We start from the raw sequence: 20,383 nt of genomic DNA on the forward strand, positions 1-20,383 counted from the left end.
CTTCAACAGCTTGAGGGTAACCGGGCACGAAAGCAAGGGATGTGGACTGCTGAAACATGTTCTGAACAAGGTTTGAAAATTTGAAGCTGCAGCATCGAAGCTTGAAGCCCTGGGCAGTAGCTTTCTTATCCGGTTGTAGCAAAGTTACAACTTCGATTACTAGTGGGGTTGGGCCTGGACTTCCGATTGGTGGGGCCCCCTGCGCCACCTGGCCCGGAGTGCGTTCGCCGTGTCGTGAGCGTCGTCCACGTCGAGTGCACTCGTCGGGGCACTGTGTCTCCTTATCCCTATCAGACTCGCTGGAATGGCTGAACGACATCCGTTACACACATGGTCGTCACTTCCTCGAGTGTTGCTCGCCCTCACTCTCACTCTGTCTCATCTCAGTTATACTGTTGCTCAGCCTGCCAGTATCGACTTTCAGGATTGTTTCAACGGCAACATCTCGCAGAAACTCAACGTTTCTAATGTCTATGCTCAGGTCTTGCAAGGCTCCTCTGGCGGAAAGCACCTGAACTTGACTGTATTGGGGCAAAATCCTGCGACGATCGTTCTCTCGTCTAGTCAGGAGAATCTCGCCAGTACGTTTTCAGCAATGTGGAGGTCAGTTTAACGCGACTCACACCTTTCAGCGACTTTGTTTACCACCACCGAGATGTTGACCTTCAATGTGTGGAACAATAATTCGTACTTTTGCGAGAAATTGCGTCCGCCATCTTCTAACCCCCCATCTTCCACTCCTGGGTACTGTCCATTTCCCGCGGGTCCCTTCGCATTTTCTACTTCAGTGAACTTGCCCTCCAACTATGAGTTGGTGACCTTTGATACGCAGCTCCGGGCGTTAGACCCATACCAACACGAACTTCTTTGCTTGAACTTGAACACGACAGTCCTCCACCCTGGCTTGACAGGTTCTGTCTACGGTCGCGCACACATTATCTTCTGGGTAACAGTCAGTCTGGCAATAGCTTATTGGGTCGTGGTTGGTTTGGCTCGGCTCGTTGCGGCATGGGGTCGAGGTTTCACCAGAAACGGTGCCGGGATCTGGGCAAGAGTGGAGAGCGTTGGTTTCATGCTTGCGAGTGCAATCAGTGGCGAACGCCTTGCCAATTCTCCTGCCCTTATGCGGTTTTGTAAGTGCAATGTATCCTGACCTCAGGATTATTATAACATGAAATGGTTTTAAGGCACTCCATCATTACGGGATATCATATTTCATACACAGTGGTGTGCGGCACTAGCAATGGTAGCTGTTCAGTGGCCTGAGTTTGTCTGTACGTCGTGATCATCATGTTCTGTCAAGGTCCTAGTACTTACGCTATCTATAGATCCCTTGCTATCTCAAACTGCTTGGTCTACCTTAACCTACAGTATGTTTACGATGCAAGTTTCTGAGTTGCAGCACTCATGTTGGTCCACAGATATCTCTCTGTCTCAAGGCTCTGAAGGAGATGCTCAGCGTTGGAATCCGCTCACAGTTCTCCCTTTCGACCCACCATCTGATTACGCGGACCAACTGAACAATGCGTCTTCAGAAATCTTCATTGACGCCGATGCGCCCAATTTACTGTTCCAATTACCGGTGGATGCGACGCATGGAATTTCGTCATTTGCTTGGGCCGTTGGCATTCGCCCGCAAGATCTGTTTGGCATGTGTCTCACACTGTTCCTCGCCATCATTGCTGCTGCAATCATTCTCAGCCTAGTTGTATGGGCTTTAGACCTGCTTGTCTCGTCCATAATCAGAGGGCCAAGCAATGCAACAATGTTAGCAGGCTCACGCAGTCCTCGTTACTCATCAGCGAGTAAGGACATGCTAGATGCTGGTGCACTACAATTTCCAGACGAAAACAGGTCACTGAACGGAAATTTTCTTTTTCGCGCTGCTTCAAGATTCCCTGGTAGACCATCTTGGAGATTGCAAAAAAACTTTGCTTCCTACCATGGCAGCGTCTTGCAAGGAAATCTGGTCAGGATTGTTATCCTGTTCCACCTCCCTGTTACTATCTTTTCGTGCTACCAGATGACGTTAGGGCGCCCTCGAGCGTCTCTCTCGTCCATTGTTCTTGCAGCATTGTCGTTCGCTGTATTCTCCGTTCTACTTCCCGCGTTCTTCATCTTCAGGTTGAAATTCACGAGCACCACCAAACTGTACGATGAAACGTGGACTCTGCTTTCGCTTGGCCCGCTCTACAATCATTACAGGCATGGCTCACAGCTATTCGCATGTCTGCTTTTTGCCACCAATATCGCGTTTGGTGTCACCATAGGATGCGGCCAGAAGAGCGGCACTGCGCAGGCAATCATTATCTTGGTCGTTGAGGTGTTCTCTGCCCTTGGAACTAGCGTCTGGCTACCGTGGGGGCAAGGCGCTAGTATGGGTTTGATCAGCTTCCTGTTCTGTGTCGCACGAATTGTGATCGCAGTATTACTAGTGATTTTGACACCCACTGTGAGCACTTAGTCAACTTTATATACTGGATAGTGCTTACTGTTCACTCAATAGGTCTCCATTAACTCCGGTGCGGCTCAGTGGGTCGCGTATGCCATCCTGTGCATCCTCGGCCTTGTGTACCTCTCCTTCTATCTCATGCTCATTGTGAAGCTTATCGAAGCCACTGTACGAATATTTGGCGGCATCGGCTTCAACCACAGCAAGCATGTCGTGGATAGCGGGCTGCTTGGTACTTTGGGTCTGTTGGGATGTTGCGGCTCGCGCAAGCCTAGTCGCAGGGGTCGTGGGCGATACACATCGTCGCATACTGGGAAGCAGCCGTCTTCAACTCTTCCTTTAACGAGACCAGCAGTACCGTTCAAGGACGCTACCCCCACACCGTCGGCGTCGAATCCACCATCGGTGCTACGGCCAGAACATGCCTTGCAGCCATACAAGGAAGACAGCGACGACGAAACCGGATACATCATGGGCGCCTGGCAGCCATTCCCTGGTCCTGGCTACAGTCATTTGGACGGCGCATCACACACGCCTCCAGAGCCCCAAAAATCTGGTTTTGCGAGGGTTGGCGGAGGCCGGGCTCATATCGACTCTCCATACGCCATCGCGTCGGGATCCACCCATACCTTCCCTTCAGTCGAGCGAAACGTGCCGACCAGCAATCTCGCACACACTCCATCGCCCGTCGAATATTCCCCACCACCAACGCCGTCCGTCGGAAGCGTCACGAAACATGCCGACCTCAATCTGCCCCCAGGAGCCATGCCTCCCGCCCACATCCGCACGAAGTCTCAGACGGCCATCATTGAGGACGCGTCCGCACTGAACTTGCGTTCTGCAGCGGAGGGTTCGTTCCGGAGCAATGCGGTCGTGGATACGACAGAGGATGGCTTCGATGTCTCTCAGCGGAAGAAGAGGCACTGGTACAACCGACGAAAAAGCCGTCGCATGAGCGAGGGCGATTTGTTGACGAGCTCTGCTGCGGGTCAGGATGTGAGCCGTTCTTTCGTCGTTGTGAGGAAGCAGAGGCCCGGTATTCCACCCAGGGAAGCATCGGGGTCTGGAAGCGGTGGCGGCAGGGCACCAGAGGATGGACGTAGGTCTTTCACCGTGCACCGGGGTAGCAATCCAATATGACATCGCGGGTGCATCTCTCCTTATATATTGTTCTCACTGTAATTCATCTTAGGATCCAGGGACTATCAGCCTTAGTAATACGGTAGGAATGCACTTGTATACATTGGACACTTGCTATGCAACTAGCAACTCACATATATCACGGTGTACGCAGAAATTGATGGCTTACAGTTCGTAGTCCTTGGTCAGATCATGTTCTGTATCTGAGCCCCCTAGCCAAAATACTCGCCAATCCTCCAAGCCCTTCTGTACCCAACCATAGATGCCCTGCTCTGCTTGCATCCTGTCGACCAGTTCATCCGGCGACAGGTCGTAGAGAGACGATGCGGATTCGTCACTTCGTGAGGAATCGGAACGTCCAACGATTTGGTAGAAGGGACGATGCCAATGACCGCCCACATTCAGAAATCCCGTTTGTCCGCCCAAATCTGACTGCGAGCGCACAGGCTGCTCGGCGCGTCTCTTGCCCTTCTGTTCGGAAAGAGACGAAAGAGAGATCTCTTGGACCTCAACACCATCCTCGCCAAACGCTACGAGTTGGAGGAAGGAGATGGACCCGCTTCCTTCTCGAGCTGGAGATGAGCAAACTCTGCAGCTGATACGAGTTGGTGGAGATGACCACAAGAAGCTGCGGTAAGGCGGAAGAGCAGAAAGGTTAGAAGGCAGTGGATACGGCACGATGTGCGATGTTTTGCCACGCGTGACGATATACATGTGCGACAACGACGGACGGTTGGCAGGTGCAGGGAGATTGATTTTCACAGGCGGTATCCAGATCGCTTTGTGCTCCTTGGAAAAACCCCGACCGTCCCAAGACGCCCGCGACTTCCGGTTCATGGATGTGTTAGACATGGCTGTTGTGGACAGGAACCCGTACCCTTCATCGTACATCTCCACTTCTCCGACTGCCGAGTCAGCAATACGGATGAGTCCTGCCTTTTTCTCGAAGACGACGAACAGACTGAGCTGAGGGAAGCGTTGGATCTTTGCCCCAAAGGAAATCACACGGGAATGTCGGTGAAGGTTCGACTGTGCACCGGATGAGCGTAGGGCGACGTCAGATGAACTTCTTGCCATAGTATCCTGTACCGATTGTTGAACGAAAGTGATGCTCCGAGCGGTTAATGGCGTATAAAATTCCTGGCAACCAAAAAATGAAGTCGATGGTTCATGCTGCCAGAACTAATGCTCACCTTGATGAGATGGAAGGCTCGTTCGCCTTTTGGCGCCTCATATAGGAAGATATTGGATTTAGTGGCTACAGCTAAGAGCGCACCTCCCCTGCCTCGTTGGCCTTCATGTCGATATAGCTCGTAGAAGAGAACGGAGGCATTCATTAGTCGGGAGCCAGCAGAAGCAAGCGACGTGTAGTGGGTAGCCCAGCGAAGCGGAAGGTCGTCGACGACATCCCAGCTGGATAAGGACTCTGGAGAGTCTTCTGAAACACCGGTTTGAGTGTAGCTTGAACTAGCTGATGCTTCTGCAACTGGGGAATACGATGACTGTTCAGATATGTGGCTGGAAGGTGATTGCGGCTGGGCTATAGGCGGGTCAGACATAAGATGCTTCAAGTTCTTCGTTAGGCTGGATTGAGGACGATGTCTCTTCGGAAGAGTGTTGTAGTTCTTGCCAGCATGAGATTGGCGCAGGTCCAGGGGCCTTGATCCCTGTCATAAAATCAATCAGACAAACACCGGTAGGCATTGTTCCCACTACCTTTTGCGAGACGGACCATTTCGCCAGACTGATCAAACTAGCAAGGTTGTACATCCGCAGAGATCGAATGCCCTCCTGGTCCTTGCAGTAATCATTATCGGGACCCACGAGAGCAAGCACAACACCCTGAGGTGTTCCCTGTCCCGTACTCTCCGCTTCGAGGATCGTCAATTGGTATACACTATGCGCAACTGACTCTCATTATCAGAGGTACGACTGAGCAATGTGCACTCTCACACTTCGCCTTCCCATATAAGCCTCGCCTCCGCATCGTTGGGGCCCCTTTCAACAACGCCGCCATCGGTCCATTCCCTTGGGAACATGTCAAGGACCGATAGACCATTGTCATGACCAATGAGCAGCAGGGTATCGTTCAATATCGGCAAGAGACACCGAATAGGTGCGATTGCATGAGGAAGAAAACGTGAGCCGAAGTGATATAAGTTGAGACGGGCTGGGGAGAGCGATTCTGGTATCAATGTTGCAGGTAAAGGAGGCGTGGCCTCAAGTCCCGAGTCTAGTGGAGAAGCGGATGCGGCTTCAGATCTCGGGAAATCAGTTTGTATGTGCAGCGGGGGTACAAGCGATGGTGCGGCTTCAGAGTCCTGCTCTGTATCGTCCACCTTCAGCCAGATGTTAGCCCGCAGTGAGGCGATTCGGGCGGACGGAGGAAGAACTCACACCTTCTCCCCAACCACGGGCTCGCCTCCGCTCGTACTCTTCTGGTGTTAGGTCTGCATATCTTTCAGCAGCTCTGGGTGTAAGGGTGACCGTCAAGGCTTGATGCCACAAAGACAGGCAGAACATACCTCTTCTCAATCCACTGTCGCCATCGACCGAATCTTGAGACTAGCTGTCAGCTGTCCCTTAGCTCTTGCACTGGGCCAGCTCACCTGGAGTTCGGACCCTGCTGCGCCGCGAGGTCGTCGTAAGTAGGGAGATCATCACCTCCCTGTTTGTCCCTTTCCGGGAAAGCGGGTATTTCGAGGTCGGGGCAGTCGGGTAACATGAAGCTCTAGCTTAACAAGAATGTACAACTCTGTGAACTTGGCAACAGCTTCGTACTGTCACTCAAGAGCGTTGAGACGGTCTATAATGACATCTCTGCGAGCGCCCGGCTGCGAAGATCGATGCAATACCTGTGCAAGCCTTGGGACACTGCTTCGTGACGACACGTCCATCCCGCTCTGAATTCACTCACGTTCATCATCCAACAATTCACATCCATTCATACTGAAAATAAAAATGTTGTCCACGACATACATACACCATAGAAATACTGGTAGAAATGGAATAGATCAAGGAGCGTACGCAAGTCCGGCAAATGTAGCTATGGCACCCGCCAAAGCACCGGCACCCCCCACGGTGAGCAGAGAACCAGCACTGCTCTTCTTCTTTGTCTCGACCCGCACCATGTCAAACAATTCATCCACAGCCTGTCCGTCTCGTCCAACGACAAGAAAAGCAATATGCGTCCCAACTGCACCTTTGCCGGGCATAATTACCCGCGTACGGAATCCACTGCCTTCCGCGTACTTCTGCATGTCTGTAATTTCATTCACGGCGAGGGGAAAGACGTTCGCTGGTTTGGCCTTCGATTTCACCTCCAGATTTCTCAAACATTCTTCCCTCCCTATTTCGGTCGCTGTACGCACAAGTGGGGTAGAACGATGCTCGTCTAGGAAGCGCTAGGTGAGCAGAACGAGTGCTCTCAGCGTCTGGTAATCGAAAATTACCAGAGTTCTTCCGAGTAATAATTGCCGCAGACGCAGTATGCCTCTCCTCCTCGGATGCGGAAAGGGCGGCCATAGCACCAGGCTTGCCAAGTTGTCGAACGACCTCGCTTGACGTCGGAGACAGCGAGGCTACGCTGATGTTCAGTTGAGGATTGTGGTTCGCCGAAGAACGTCGGCGCCGCTTTTCCTTGTCGTTGGCGTTAGCGATGGTCGGGCTAATGTGGAGAAGTCCCAAGTTGTCGACGAGTTCGGCCTCAATACCCTTCGGCTCTGAGGTAGGTATCGGCGGATTCACGTTCGGACACCCGGATCGTTGATGACCTTGCCTAGGGCGCCCACAGTGCACACAACGTGGCGACTTGCGCGGAGAACCCTTCTTTGCAGTTCCTTCCGCTTGCCTAACGGGCTGTTTAGAAGGCGTCTGGAGAGTGTCTTAGACTCTGCTTGAACGTTTGTGACAACCATACATTACGAACCTTCTGTTTGGTAGGGGTTGTGGCCACGGGCATCGTTGTGGTATGAAAAGAAGACTGCGGAAGTGGCAAGGAGATGGCAGTCACACAATATAAGTGACGGGAGACCCCGAGGCGTTTAAGTAAGGTCCTGCGCACTGGTACTCAACCACGTTGCATGATTCTCTACTTACGTTCTGCTCTAGTGACAGGAAGCTTAGGTTGTTGGCAGAAATATTATCTAAGATGTAGTGGCAGAAACAAGACCGGGCCCGTCGGAAACGCCTGCTTGGAATTTGCGGCTCAATACTAATTGATGTGGAGTTAAATAAAATATTAAATAAACAATCGCACAGAGCGGTCCGATAGGACCCCTGACAATAGGTGGAGAGGCCTGATCCAAAATTCCGAAAATCAGCCCCAAACATCCGGAGAAATTTTGTGATTTTTTGGCCCATACTTCCGGATGAGATCAGACCTTCGTCCAATTTTTGGGTTCCTGTCCGGGTACCGCATCAGGCTTTTCGGCCACCGACGGCCTATATAAGGCAGGTATGGGCGCTTCTGAGAGGCGGCGGCTCCGCCGCCGGCTCGAGGTCGGCGCTTGTCGGCTTCCGGGGCGTGGATGGCCGGCTGAGGATCAGGCCTTCGCCGAAACTGACAGGAACTGCCGGACATGAGATCACCTCCGGAGGCCTTCAGGGCCCTCCGACGTCCGGATGAGATCAGGCCTAAGGTCTCAAAAATCCCAAATTTCGTCCGGATAAGTCATCAGGCCTCTCCACCTATAGTCAGGGGTCCTGGTCCGATTAGCTGGCAAGCCGCTACCGCAGATGCCAATCGAGATCGTACTTTTTCTCTGGCAATTAGCCTTTGGTTTCTGAGGTTGGAGCCGCGGTGAAACATTTCTACTACCCTCTCTGGGTTTTTGACACCAACAAGATCTCTTGTATCCTGTAACTCTGGACATGGCAAAAGGATCCCAATTGTCTCAGCTAAAGGCAGCCTTGAACCAGGCAGGGCTATCTCGACAACCGCAGAGCGGAAAGAAGCGAAAGAGAGCTGTTCCAGAAGAAAGGGACAAGGAGAAAAAGGCGGCGAAGCTGCAGGAAATTCACCAGAAGCTCAACCCGTTCGACGTGAAGGTCACGAAGCTCAAACACGATGTTGGTGGACGGAAAATTATTGGGACATCTGGGAGACCCGCGCAGAGCAAGCAAGCAGGGATTGAGCAGGTAAGTTGCTTATAGCATACGTACTTCCTCCCGCAATTCATTTTGGACGTGTTCTGTTCCGCCCTATTAGCGGAAGAAGACGCTTCTGAAGGAGTATGAAGAGAAGGACCACGCTGGAGGTATAGTTGATAGACGGTTCGGGGAAACCGACTCAACCATGGCACCGGAAGAGCGTATGCTGGAACGCTTTACGCGAGAACGGCAGCGTGCATCCAAGGGTGCTGTCTTTAACCTGGAAGACGAGGACGAGCTCACGCATTACGGGCAAAGTCTGTCCAGACTGGACGACTTTGACAATGTGGGGCTGGGACTTGACGAAGAGGACGAAGAGGAGAGCGGTGCGTCGTGTTTAGTAAACTGTTCAATCTGTGTGCTCAACTCATTTTGCGCAATTATCATTCCAGGCCAGATTGATCGTCAGACGGTGCAGAAGTCTCACTTCGGAGGTTTCGGGGATGACGATGGTGACGACGAAGGAGAGGGAGAGGAAGTATGTGTACCTTTGTACAACTGACTCATCGCTGTGGACTAAAACTGTGATAGCCAGCCAGAAAGAAGACAAAAGCGGAGGTCATGGCGGAGGTCATTGCTAAGAGCAAAGACCACAAGGTACTAGGATGTCACGATGCTCTCTAATGATGCAGTACTCATTGTATCCCGTTAGTTCCAACGACAAGCGCAACAAGAGCAGGATGAGAACATTCGTCATAACCTCGACCAAGAATTTGACACCATCCGCTCCCTCTTATATGCTCCTGTTGCTTCAACCAGTGGGTCGGTAAAGCCCGCCGAAGAACCGGATATGCAGTATGATCAACTCGTTCGTGAGCTCGCATTCGACCAGCGGGCAAAACCAAAAGATCGCACGAAGACGGAGGAAGAGCTGGCGTTAGAAGAGAAGGAGGCGCTGGAGAAGGCTGAGCGGAGACGAATTCGGCGGATGAATGGGGAAGACGAAGAAAGCGAGGATGAGCATGAGGCCCGGGCGAAGAGGAAGCAAAAAGCAAGAGGTGGGGACGATCTCGAGGACGACTTTCGTGAAGAGGAGTGGAGCGGATTGGGCACAGGATTGGGAGAAGAGGATGCAATTGAAGAAGACGATGACGATGAAGAGGTCGAAGGCGAAAAAGAGAGCCAGGAAGAGGACGACAATGACTCTCCAGGTGAAGATGAAGATGAGGTTGGGTCTCTCTCTGATTCGGATGATTCGGGTGTTGCAGGCGAGGATGCTGAAGTGCTTGTCAAGTGCACTCAAAGAAGTCGCACGAAGTCAAAGGTTCCTGGACAAGAGCTACCATTCACTTTTCCTTGTCCTACGACCCACGATGAATTTTTGGATGTCATTGAAGATATCGAGGACAAGGATGTGCCGACAGTGTTGCAACGTATCCGGGCACTACATCATCCAAGCTTAGCAGAGGACAACAAGTTCAAGCTGCAGGCGCGTAATGCTGTATGATTTTTCTGACGTCAAGTCCTAATGGCATCTTGTAGGCGCTGACTTCTGTTCTGATCGACCACATCCTCTACATCTCATCGCCTCCTGTCCCCCGCTTCACACTGCTCTCTTCACTCATGCCACACCTTTTGGCTCTGACGAAGGCGTACCCGATACAATCTGCAGAGCACTTCGTCGAAAAGTTGACATTAATGCACAAAAATTTGAGGCGCGGCTTATCGCGAGGAGCCACTAATCCCGACGCGAAGACGTGGCCTGGCTTGCCCGAACTGTCTTTCTTGCGTGTCATTGGCCAAATATGGCCGACAAGTGACAAGAACCATCATGTTGTCTCTCCTGCTCGGCTGCTCATGGGTGCTTATCTTGGCCTGAGTCGTATCAGAACATTACAAGACCTGGCAAGTGGCCTATTCTTGTGCACGCTCTTTCTGCAGTACGAGTCACTGTCCAAGCGGTTTGTACCCGAGGCAATCAATATGCTTGCCAACTCCGTTCTTCATCTCGCACCACATAAATTTGTAGATAAATCCGAAGTCCCAGGCTATTTCCCATGTCCGGACTTCCGCTCGGAACACTGTCCATCGCTCACTGTCACTCCCGTGAAGATCAAGAATCTAATTGTCAACAAACCGGACTTGTCTAGCATCCTAAATGACAGAAATGTCGGCGAACAGGCGAAAGTAGACCTTTTGGGCCTGTCGCTCGAATTGCTGGGACGTTTTGCGGACATGTACAAGAGCTCGCCAGGCTTTATAGAGCTGTATGACCCTATCGTTGAACTGGTTGGAGGAATTGTCACAAAAGGTCTTCCCATGGATCTCATCGTGAGCCCCAGAGATCCTTCATCCAGTTATCTCCTTCGCTGATATTCCAATGTAGTCACGAGTAACAACTTTGCAAAATACTCTCGGGCGACTACTCAATTTCTCCCGTCAAGCCCGCCGCCCGCTCATGCTTCAATCACATAAACCGATACCGATTCCCACTTACGTCCCGAAGTTCGAGCATTCATCTTCGAACTATCTCCGTAACCGTGATCCAGATCACGAACGAAACGAAACTGCCAAGCTGCGGAACCAGTACAAGCAAGAGAAGAAAGGAGCCATCCGCGAGCTTCGTAAGGATGCACGATTCCTTGCTGCGGTGCAACAGAAGAGGCAGAAGGAGAAGGACAGGGCATACAACGAGCGCATGAAGAGGGTATATGGCTCCATTGAGTCTGAAAGGGCTGAGCAGAAAGCGATGGAACGGGAGAAGACGAGAGAGAAGAGACGGTCAGCGAGGAAATGAGGCGAGGATACTACTTTTCCTGTCCTATATTGAGCGTTCCCTACGATCTGGGTAACGACTGTCTATTGCGGACTGATATTTGGGTCGATTCGAATATCGGTGTCGCGAGCCACACTGAGTCACGTGTTCGCGACGCGTCATAACGTACTGCTGTTGAAACGCGTTCACCTGTTCTTCATGCCCTCCTCGTAACACCGGTTCAAGATTACTTCTCATACTGCTATGAGCATTCCTACGCCGACTCCACTCCCTTTTGCTACATTTCAGACGAAGGGTGACACATCTCCGGCGTATCTCCTGGAATACCTTCAGAAACTTTCTGCCCAAATTCGTGATGACCCATACCTGGGCAAGGACGACACTTCCTCGTGGTTTGAGGTGGTTTCGGGACTGATGGAAGTCTTCTTCGATTCTTTTCCAACACCTGATGAGCAGCCGTGGAGTACTCTACACGAAAAACTCAAGCTCACCGAAGTTTCCCTGGAAGTGGTGCATCGTGCCACAGAGCGTGTCGGACACTTGTTTGTGCAATCGGACGGCTTTGCAGAGAAAGTACTTATTCGATTGCTCCGTCTCTGTTTCGTGCTGGAGATATGGGTCGATAATTCCGTGCCGGCGGAGGATGGCTATCCTACTGCAGAAGAATTGTGCGATCAGGCCGTGCGAACTTCCGCGGGCGTTTTACGCTCCTTGGGGAGCAGTTCCACGTCGGAAGAAGCTATACCCCTTCCACGAGACATACTGAAGGGTATCCTACTAAAATGTGTAAGTGGGTGCAATGGTGTGTAATACTGCATATCATATCGGACGATAGCTGATGAGTCCTAGACCTTCTTTCTCTTTCTCCTGCTGAGGTGTTCCCTGTGTCATTCAAACTGTTTGCGACTCCGCTCCTCCAGGAGAAGCAGGCTGTTGGCGCTGCGTTGATCACTGTATGTGACCGTTGGGTTGATTTTTTTGACTCCCGGTTAAGCCGTCGCACAGGATTCAGGCGAAAATATCCAACTCAATATCGACAGTCCTTCTCGGATCCCGGTACTTCTATCCCTGCTTCTTGATGTTTGTTCCCAAAGCATATCTCCGGCTCTGCCGTCACAGTGGTACTTCTTAGGAGTTGTGCGTGATGTTGCTGACCTTTCTCTGCGGATCTTCGATTTTCTGTCTTCCCCATCTTGTATTACCTCTGCTCCAAGAAGAGCAAGGGCCTTAACATCTGTGTGTTACGCCATAGTCGTTGCATCGAGAACTCTCTCAGTCTTGGAAGAACTGGCGGATTCGCTGAGGTTCAAGTTACTACTCCACAGATTACAAGCCGGTCCAGATAGCTCTTGGGAACGTTCAGATGCTAATCTCCAACAAATGTTTGACTTACCCTTTATGACCTTACCGGTTGCGGCAGAAGTGCAGCTTGCTCTTACATTTCTACGTACAGAGCGTTGGGGAGAGGCGGGAGACAGTTTGAGGGTATGCCATTGCTCGCGTTCCTGGGCTTTAACCGATGCAATTGTTACAGAAGCTCACGGTGACATTTCTACGCTTATGCATCCCTCAATTTGACAAGGAGTTTCTGTGCATGGTCAAGGAGTCCCTCACGGCAACTGGAAAAGACGAAGCGTATTCAGAGACGCTGCAGTCAGTCGATGAACGTCTCAAATCGTTGAAGAAGTCTGGAGAAGTTGCACAAGGGCAGACGAGTGCAAATGTATTGCAATCCTCTTGGCGTGCTGCAGTCAGAGTTAATGTTCAAGCTGTCGTCGAACCACTCGAGCTTGCGTGGATGGATGACGATAACCCTCTCACCGATGTCGAGTACACTGTTCGTGCATTGAAGGAAATAGAAGGCAGGTTCACGGATAACAGGTAAATTTCGCTTGTCATCATAGTCTTTACTCTGAAACGTTTCCTTCAGGCCGTTGTACAACCCCGCTGCAAAAGCTCGTCGGTCCCTAGCACAGAACTTCGCCAAACTGTCCTCTACCCTACGCCACGCAGGCGTTCCCTCATCTTCCTGGTCAGTTGACAGACCAGAAATATCAACAGTCTCTGTGTATATGCCAGTAGCGACTCTCCTCCTCGAGGGTTCTGGAGAGGATGTGACTGCCGTGGTTCGCAAGTCTGTGTATGATGCTCTCGCTCAGACCTTGCGATATCACACGCATGCAGTCGATGTCAGTGACTTTGAACACACAACAGATATGATTGTACGAGGAATGAAGGATGGGGACCGCAGTGTGCGTCTTGGCGCCGGGTAAGTCTAAACTGCCAGTCGTTCTTGACATAACTCATACCTCACTGCAGGCAAGCATTGGTAGATATGGTTAGAATCTACCAGGCAAATGGCAATGGTGCCTGGAAAAGAGCAGAAGGACTCTTCGCCATGCTTTACCGGTTGTTTGAACTGAAAGATGCCCGTGTCAAGGAAACCGCCTTGATTACTGTTGGAAGGATCGGGAAGTAAGTGTTACGACGATGTCCACAGGCGAACAGTTCGATGTAAATATTGCCCAGAATTGCTACAGCGGAGATCCTTGGTCAAGCCGTCTGCTGCTTGGTGTCTCAGCTCGGAAAACAAAGCCCGATGTTGAATGGAACCGCTTACTTGCAAGTAAGTGGGCCCAGTATCTCCTTTAATTTGTTCTATTCACCATTCCCCACAGTTACAAAGTCTGGCAAAATATCATCGAAAAACGCCTTATAATCTACTCTCACCCTACATGGACTCAATTGCTCCTTTCCTAGTTTCTCGTATTTGCACACAGAAGAGCATGCTGGTGGAAGCTTGCCAATTTATCTCTGTCTCCTACAAAGATTTTGTAGGGTTGACACTGAATCGCACCTTGCCGCAGATATTCGCCAATTGTGAACTCCGGGTAGTAGAAGAGGTGGCCAAGGAAACAGATATGGAACCACAAAAGCTTTTGCTTGCACATTGTCCCGAGATTCTCGCATATGCGTTCCGACTTCAAGGACCTGGACAAAGTCAAAAGGCTCTTGGATTTATCTTAGGCCTACTGCGAGAGGCAGGTGGTGATGCCATCGATATTGGGAGTGTTGTTCGCAGTTACATTGTTCCCCTCTTGGCCGAACTTGTTGTTGTATTGGGAGCCGACAATCCAGATGAGGCCGACACGGTGAGTCGCGTGGCCGGAGATATGGTCACGGCTCTTACACTGACCATCTGAGAGTAGGGAATGCAGGCGCTGACGAAGATTGAGCGTTGTGTATCGCAGCCGCGAAATGGTTCTCGAGGAACACCTCCAGAGAATACAGGGGCGTTCTTGAAATCTTACATGCTCGGTATAATGTCCCATCTGAACGATCGTTTGCAAGATGTGCAGAGAAGGCGGTCACTCGACTTGAAGAGAAAGGTATTGAGAAGCCTGGGGCCATTCATCAGTCTGATTGGAACCGCAGTAAGCGGTATTGCGCCTCAGGTATGCTCCTCGTATATCCGTATTTGCTATCACGAATACTGACCTCAGGGTACAAAGATTATGACATCTCTGCAGTCCATGCTTGTGGTCAAGGAACTTGCAGATGTGACATTACAGAGTTGGCATGTTTTTCTGACATCCCTTGAAACTCGCGACCTTGGACCACACGTCGGTCCGACCAGTGCATCCTTCGTAGCGTACTGGCCGGCGTTTTCAACGCAAGGCCGTGATACCGCCAAGCGGTGCCTGACCTTCATCGTATGTGGCAAAGGTGCAGACCTTGGTCCATATCTAAATGAAGTAGTCGATCTCGGTACTATTCCTGAACTTTCCGAAGCACAGGAGAGACTAGCTCACCTCCGCCGCGCGTGGAAACCTCGGGATAAACTACAAAGGATCCTGGAACGCGCAACTAGCGAAAGTGTTACCGTGGCGGTGCAGTCTTTGTATGAGCTGAAGGCCTTCATGAGCGTCGAAGAGGAAGGCTATGTTCGGGCACTCGCTTTTGGAGATGTGTTTGATCCTCTGGTTGGTCAAATCCTCTCCACGCTATTCGCAGCGGCCTGCCGCGATGGAGACGACACCGATACTTTGCACATGGTAGCCTTTGACTGCATCGGAGTTCTGGGTGCTGTTGATCCCGATAGGCTCGACATGGGTGTCAATGATACTCGAATTGTTATGCTCAGCAATTTTATGGACGAGGCCGAGTCAGCGTCCTTTGCTCTGCATCTCATCCGAGATATTCTTGTGGGTGCTTTCCGCTCTACCAGCGACATTAACTACCAGAGCTATCTCGCCTACGCAATCCAAGAGCTCTTACACTTCTGCAAATTTACCTCCGCCCTTGTCACTCCTGGATCCACCAATTCTATCTCTCTGAAGGTTAGGAATCGCTGGAACAGTCTCCCCAAGCACGTCCTTGAGACCGTCACCCCTCTCCTGGACTCGCGCTTCAAGGTGGAAGCTCGTTATCATGAAGAGTTGCAGCATCCCATTTATCCCACAAAGCAGACATATCGCGAATGGATTCAATCGTGGACTGGTCATCTTCTCAATAAAGCTTCAGGAGAACAGGCTGTTACCATATTTAACGTATTCCCCGCCGTCGTGCGTAACAAAGACGTTGGAGTAGCGCACCATCTTCTTCCCCATCTTGTGCTAAACGTCCTTATCTCTGGTGAAGAAGACGATACTCAACAAATCCGGTCCGAATTGCTAGCAGTACTTGAAGATCAGGTTGAGACGAGCTCGCAATCTTCTGCCGACAAGAAGCTTCTCAGCGCGCAGGTCAGTTCACCTTCGTTATGTGCATTGTACATGCCGCTAAGACGCTTGTTCATTAGACCGTGTTCATGCTCATGGATCACATCAATCAGTGGGTACGTGTCATTCGTCAGGACATCAGCTCCAAGAAGGCAGAAAGCAAGAGAGCCCGGGCCAATCAAGTAGGCAGCGAGGCCGAAGAACAACTCCTAAGAGTTGATTCTATCCTCTCGAGCATAGATCCAAGTCTCATGGCGAAAGCCGCACTGCAATGCAAGGCTTACGCTCGCTCCCTCATGAATTTTGAACAGCAAGTCGTGACCCTACGAGCCAATAACGCGAACAGCAATCAACTCCATGAACACTATGAGCGTCTACACGAAATATACGCTCATTTGGATGAGCCAGATGGAATGGAGGGCATTTCCACACTGATTCTGTCACCATCCCTAGAGCACCAGATCCGACAGCACGAAAGTACGGGCCGGTGGACATCGGCGCAAAGCTGTTGGGAAGTCAGGCTTCAACAATCTCCAGATAACCTCGACTTTCACTTGGGTCTACTACGCTGTCTCCGAAATCTGGGACACTACGGTATGGACCTAATTTTGGCTTTTTCTTTGTATGTCTGGTAATTCGTTTCTTGCAGACACGTTGCGTACTCATGTTAAAGGTGTTCTAGTCCGCAATCCAAATTGGCAGGCGCAATTAGTCGGTTTTCAGGTTGAGAGTGAATGGATGGTTGGTAATTGGGGAGAGGTACAGATTTTAATCCGGAGTACCGAAGCTCAGACGTCTCCCATACTTCTGGCACAAGTACTCTTGGCCATGCGCGCTGGTGACACCGTGACGATCTCGGACTCGTTAGCGGTGGCACGAAGATTACTGGGCACTCCCATTATAGCTGCCGGTGCGAAAGGCTACCGACGATCCTACGATGCTGTCCTCGATCTGCATCTCGTGCACGAGTTGGAGGTAATACATAATGCTATGACCAGTCTTCCAGGTGGGCAAGGCTCGGGAACTCCGCGCAGAGTGGTCGACCACGTCTCGCAACGGTTATCCGCACGTTTCAACTCGACTTTGCCTACATTCAGAATCCGGGAACCAATTCTGAGCATGCGGCGAACGGCATTTGGCCTAAGGTACGTTCGCCGAATATCAACCGGATTTCTTGTTTTACCTCTTTTGCAGCTGTTCCAATGCTCATAGCGTCAAAGAGGTTATAGGACAAGCATGGCTAGCTAGCGCCAAAATTGCTCGGAAGGCCGGACACTGGCAGACTGCCTACAGTGCCATGTTACAGGCGCAGCATTGCAAACTTCCTTTCTCTTTTATGCAGAATGTAAAACTCATTAAGGCCAGCGGCGAACCCCTTCGAGCATTGCAAGAGTTGGAAAATTCTATGCGGCTATCTGGTATAATGGGCGAAGATGTTATTGATCTCACGGATGACAAGGAGGACATGAAGTTAAAAGCGAAGGTATATTGGATACCTTGACGCTTATCAATATCTAAATATTTTCAGGCTCAACTTCTGCGTGCTCGATGGATGAACGAATCCGATCGATTTGATGCTTCATTTGTGGTGAAGGCATATCAAAATGCGGCAGACTTATGCCCGAAGTAAGATTCTGGGATCCGTCATAATGCTTGTGCTTAGCTTCCTCTCCAGATGGGAAAGTGGCCAATTCTATCTTGGACAGTTTCAAGACGAATGTTACAAAGCTCTTTCACGTGAAGACCAGTTAAACCGGTGAGTCTCGTTGGTCCGCTTTTTGTGCGTTCCTTTGATTGTAGATCCAAGAGGAATGAGGATGAACCTTCAAACCGTTCGAAACTATGTTAAGGCCATGAGATATGGATCAAAGTATATCTATCAGACAGTTCCACGAGTGCTCACGTTATGGATGGACATGGGTGAAGACGGCAATATTGCGAAATCCGAAATATTCCAACGTATAAACATGGAAGTTTCGCGTGCAATTAAATCCGTCCCTGTGTACAAGGTGGTTGTAGAAAAAACACAGAGGAAAGTTTTGCTAACGTTATATCCAGTGGTTCACAGCATTTCCTCAAATCGTCTCCCGTGTTGGACATGGCAACGATGCAGTGTACGGCGTCTTGTCCAAGTTAATCTCCATGGTCATTCAAGAGTATCCAAAACAAGCACTGTGGTTGTTCACGTCAGTTGTCAAATCAACAAAACCGCAGAGAGCGGATAGAGGCAAACTTATCCTTGACAAACTTCGTGTTAGTGTGAGCTTCGTCACTGCTTGTATTAGGCTGAGCGTTTTGTTTGCAGACACTCACGGAAACAAATGTTCCCAAATTAATCAATGATAGCTTGCACATGACGGAAGAGCTGCTATCTCTCTGTGATTACCCTGTGAGAGAGGACAAAAAGACTTTAAGTATGACGAAAGACTTCCCAAGTCTCTTTCGTCTTGCCCCTTCACAACTAGTCATCCCGCTGCAAGAATCTCTCACTGTCAGCCTTCCCCCGACGTCATCATTAGAAATTGTGCTACCCGATGGGACGCATGCAGTGCATCAGCCGTTTCCCTTAGATGTACCTACCTTTGCACGTCAGTACATATTTCCTGCTTTGCCTCGAAGTACTCACTGTGGACGTTGTAGGATTCCACGACGAAATCGATGTGATGCGCTCTCTAGCTAAACCGCGCAAGATTACGATTCAGGGGAGCAATGGTCAAATTTACATGTTTTTGGGAAAGCCAAAGGATGATTTGCGCAAGGATGCTCGTCTGATGGATTTCAATGCTATCGTGAACAAACTGCTCAAGTCAAATTCAGAATCACGTCGACGACAACTCCGTCAGTTTCGTCCACCTTTCAGTGTTGTTATGCCTTATTCGTGCATTCTTTAGATATTCGCACTTACGGTGTCGTGACATTAAATGAAGAGTGTGGGTTCATCCAATGGGTCCCTAACACGATTCCTATCCGGCCGATTCTCATGAAGGGGTACGAGCGCCGCAATGTTCGTAGCTGGGTGAGTCAGAGCATGCTGATGGTCGGCGATATTTACTCATTCGACGCGGCAAGTCGCCCGAGATGAATCTAATTTTCGCGAAAATCAAGGAAACATCAGACAAAGAGGGTGCACAGATCTTCGTCATTGACCTTACCCATAGTGATTTAATAGGAGGGGCGATCGTAGGTTTCCGCCGGTGTTTCATGACTGGTTCGTAGAGACTTTCCCGGAGCCCACTGCATGGCTGGCCAGTCGGCTGGCGTACAGCAGGACTGCTGCAGTGATGTCAATGGTCGGATTCATCGTAGGGTCAGTGTGCTTTTTCTCCTGACAACAGACGGATATCTCATTGGTTATCAGATTGGGCGACAGGCACTGCGAGAACATCCTGCTTGACATTAACACCGGCGATGCCATCCATGTCGATTTCAACTGCCTGTTCGAGAAGGTGAGTAGTACCCGACAGACTTTCAGAGTGGTGACCGATTGTGTAACAGGGAAAAACGTTGGAGACACCAGAGCGAGTCCCCTTCCGATTGACGCAGAACGTGGTAGATGGCATGGGAGTCACTGGTGTGGAAGGTTGTACTTCATAGTCATTTTCACGTTGCCTGTTGCTTACTTGCGTTGCAGGCGTCTTCCGTATTGCGTGTGAGGTGACCATGCAATTGCTCAGAGAGAACAAGGACAGTTTGATGAGCGTGCTCGATGCATTCGTGCATGATCCGTTGGTGGAATGGGAGGACGAAAAGCGCAAGATGGCAAGTCCTACATTTGTCTTGCCCGTTTTGTTTCCAACCCTGACCGCCTTGACTACAGGAACGAGAGGCCCAGAGAAGGAACACTGTCCGCGCTTCGGTAGATTTACGCAGTCTTGCCAAGAACGCTCTGAAGACAATCGACAAGAAGCTCAAGGGTATATATACCACGAGCCGTGAGCGAACCGAGAAAGAGATATCGACTAGTGGCCTCGTTCAAGTGCTGATCCAAGAAGCTTCAGACGACGCAAATCTAGTGAGCGCACTGTTCTATTCAGGCTTAGTCTTTGGAAGTGCTCATATTTCTGTTAGGCGAAGATGTATCCAGGTTGGACTCCCTGGCACTGATGGTGTCTGTATTTTTGGCCACTGCTGTATTTTTTTGATGTACCAAAGCTACATGTATCCTTACACGGCTTCATCCGTAATGTTACAATGTCGATAATC

At 50.5% G+C, this 20,383-nt stretch overlaps 5 protein-coding genes across 5 annotated transcripts; 3 read left to right on the forward strand and 2 right to left on the reverse strand.

Annotated features, from left to right (window-relative positions):
* Window positions 1-304: 304 nt before the first annotated feature.
* Window positions 305-3,592, forward strand: SCP_0210130 (hypothetical protein; the record flags this gene model as incomplete). Its single annotated transcript, XM_027754924.1, has 6 exons — window positions 305-581; window positions 633-1,133; window positions 1,188-1,274; window positions 1,329-1,370; window positions 1,422-2,452; window positions 2,507-3,592. 6 exons carry the CDS (start codon window positions 305-307, stop codon window positions 3,590-3,592), a joined length of 3,024 nt encoding a protein of 1,007 aa, XP_027610725.1.
* Window positions 3,593-3,757: 165 nt separating this feature from the next.
* SCP_0210140 (hypothetical protein) lies at window positions 3,758-6,317 on the reverse strand (the record flags this gene model as incomplete). Its single annotated transcript, XM_027754925.1, has 7 exons — window positions 3,758-4,732; window positions 4,786-5,259; window positions 5,309-5,489; window positions 5,546-5,931; window positions 5,990-6,062; window positions 6,118-6,150; window positions 6,202-6,317. 7 exons carry the CDS (start codon window positions 6,315-6,317, stop codon window positions 3,758-3,760), a joined length of 2,238 nt encoding a protein of 745 aa, XP_027610726.1.
* A 289-nt stretch (window positions 6,318-6,606) lies between these two features.
* Window positions 6,607-7,553, reverse strand: SCP_0210150 (hypothetical protein; the record flags this gene model as incomplete). The annotated part of the gene is made up of 3 exons (XM_027754926.1): window positions 6,607-6,986; window positions 7,045-7,465; window positions 7,521-7,553. 3 exons carry the CDS (start codon window positions 7,551-7,553, stop codon window positions 6,607-6,609), a joined length of 834 nt encoding a protein of 277 aa, XP_027610727.1.
* Window positions 7,554-8,464: 911 nt separating this feature from the next.
* On the forward strand, window positions 8,465-11,480 carry SCP_0210160 (Probable nucleolar complex protein; the record flags this gene model as incomplete). Its single annotated transcript, XM_027754927.1, has 7 exons — window positions 8,465-8,731; window positions 8,802-9,069; window positions 9,136-9,221; window positions 9,275-9,340; window positions 9,396-10,172; window positions 10,226-11,014; window positions 11,070-11,480. 7 exons carry the CDS (start codon window positions 8,465-8,467, stop codon window positions 11,478-11,480), a joined length of 2,664 nt encoding a protein of 887 aa, XP_027610728.1.
* A 222-nt stretch (window positions 11,481-11,702) lies between these two features.
* SCP_0210170 (hypothetical protein) lies at window positions 11,703-20,284 on the forward strand (the record flags this gene model as incomplete). The annotated part of the gene is made up of 27 exons (XM_027754928.1): window positions 11,703-12,261; window positions 12,309-12,412; window positions 12,465-12,944; window positions 12,994-13,340; window positions 13,390-13,728; window positions 13,779-13,934; window positions 13,989-14,085; window positions 14,138-14,611; window positions 14,669-14,914; window positions 14,972-16,204; window positions 16,261-16,774; window positions 16,830-17,325; window positions 17,375-17,663; window positions 17,709-17,806; window positions 17,856-17,936; window positions 17,988-18,189; window positions 18,239-18,433; window positions 18,486-18,768; window positions 18,821-19,018; window positions 19,072-19,196; window positions 19,250-19,337; window positions 19,397-19,487; window positions 19,539-19,626; window positions 19,676-19,763; window positions 19,812-19,954; window positions 19,998-20,192; window positions 20,249-20,284. The coding sequence occupies 27 exons, from the start codon at window positions 11,703-11,705 to the stop codon at window positions 20,282-20,284; spliced, it is 7,245 nt and encodes a 2,414-aa protein (XP_027610729.1).
* Window positions 20,285-20,383: the final 99 nt, after the last annotated feature.

The sequence above is a fragment of the Sparassis crispa genome, assembly GCF_003851025.1.
Source record: "Sparassis crispa DNA, contig_000001F, whole genome shotgun sequence".
Lineage (NCBI taxonomy): Eukaryota > Fungi > Basidiomycota > Agaricomycetes > Polyporales > Sparassidaceae > Sparassis > Sparassis crispa.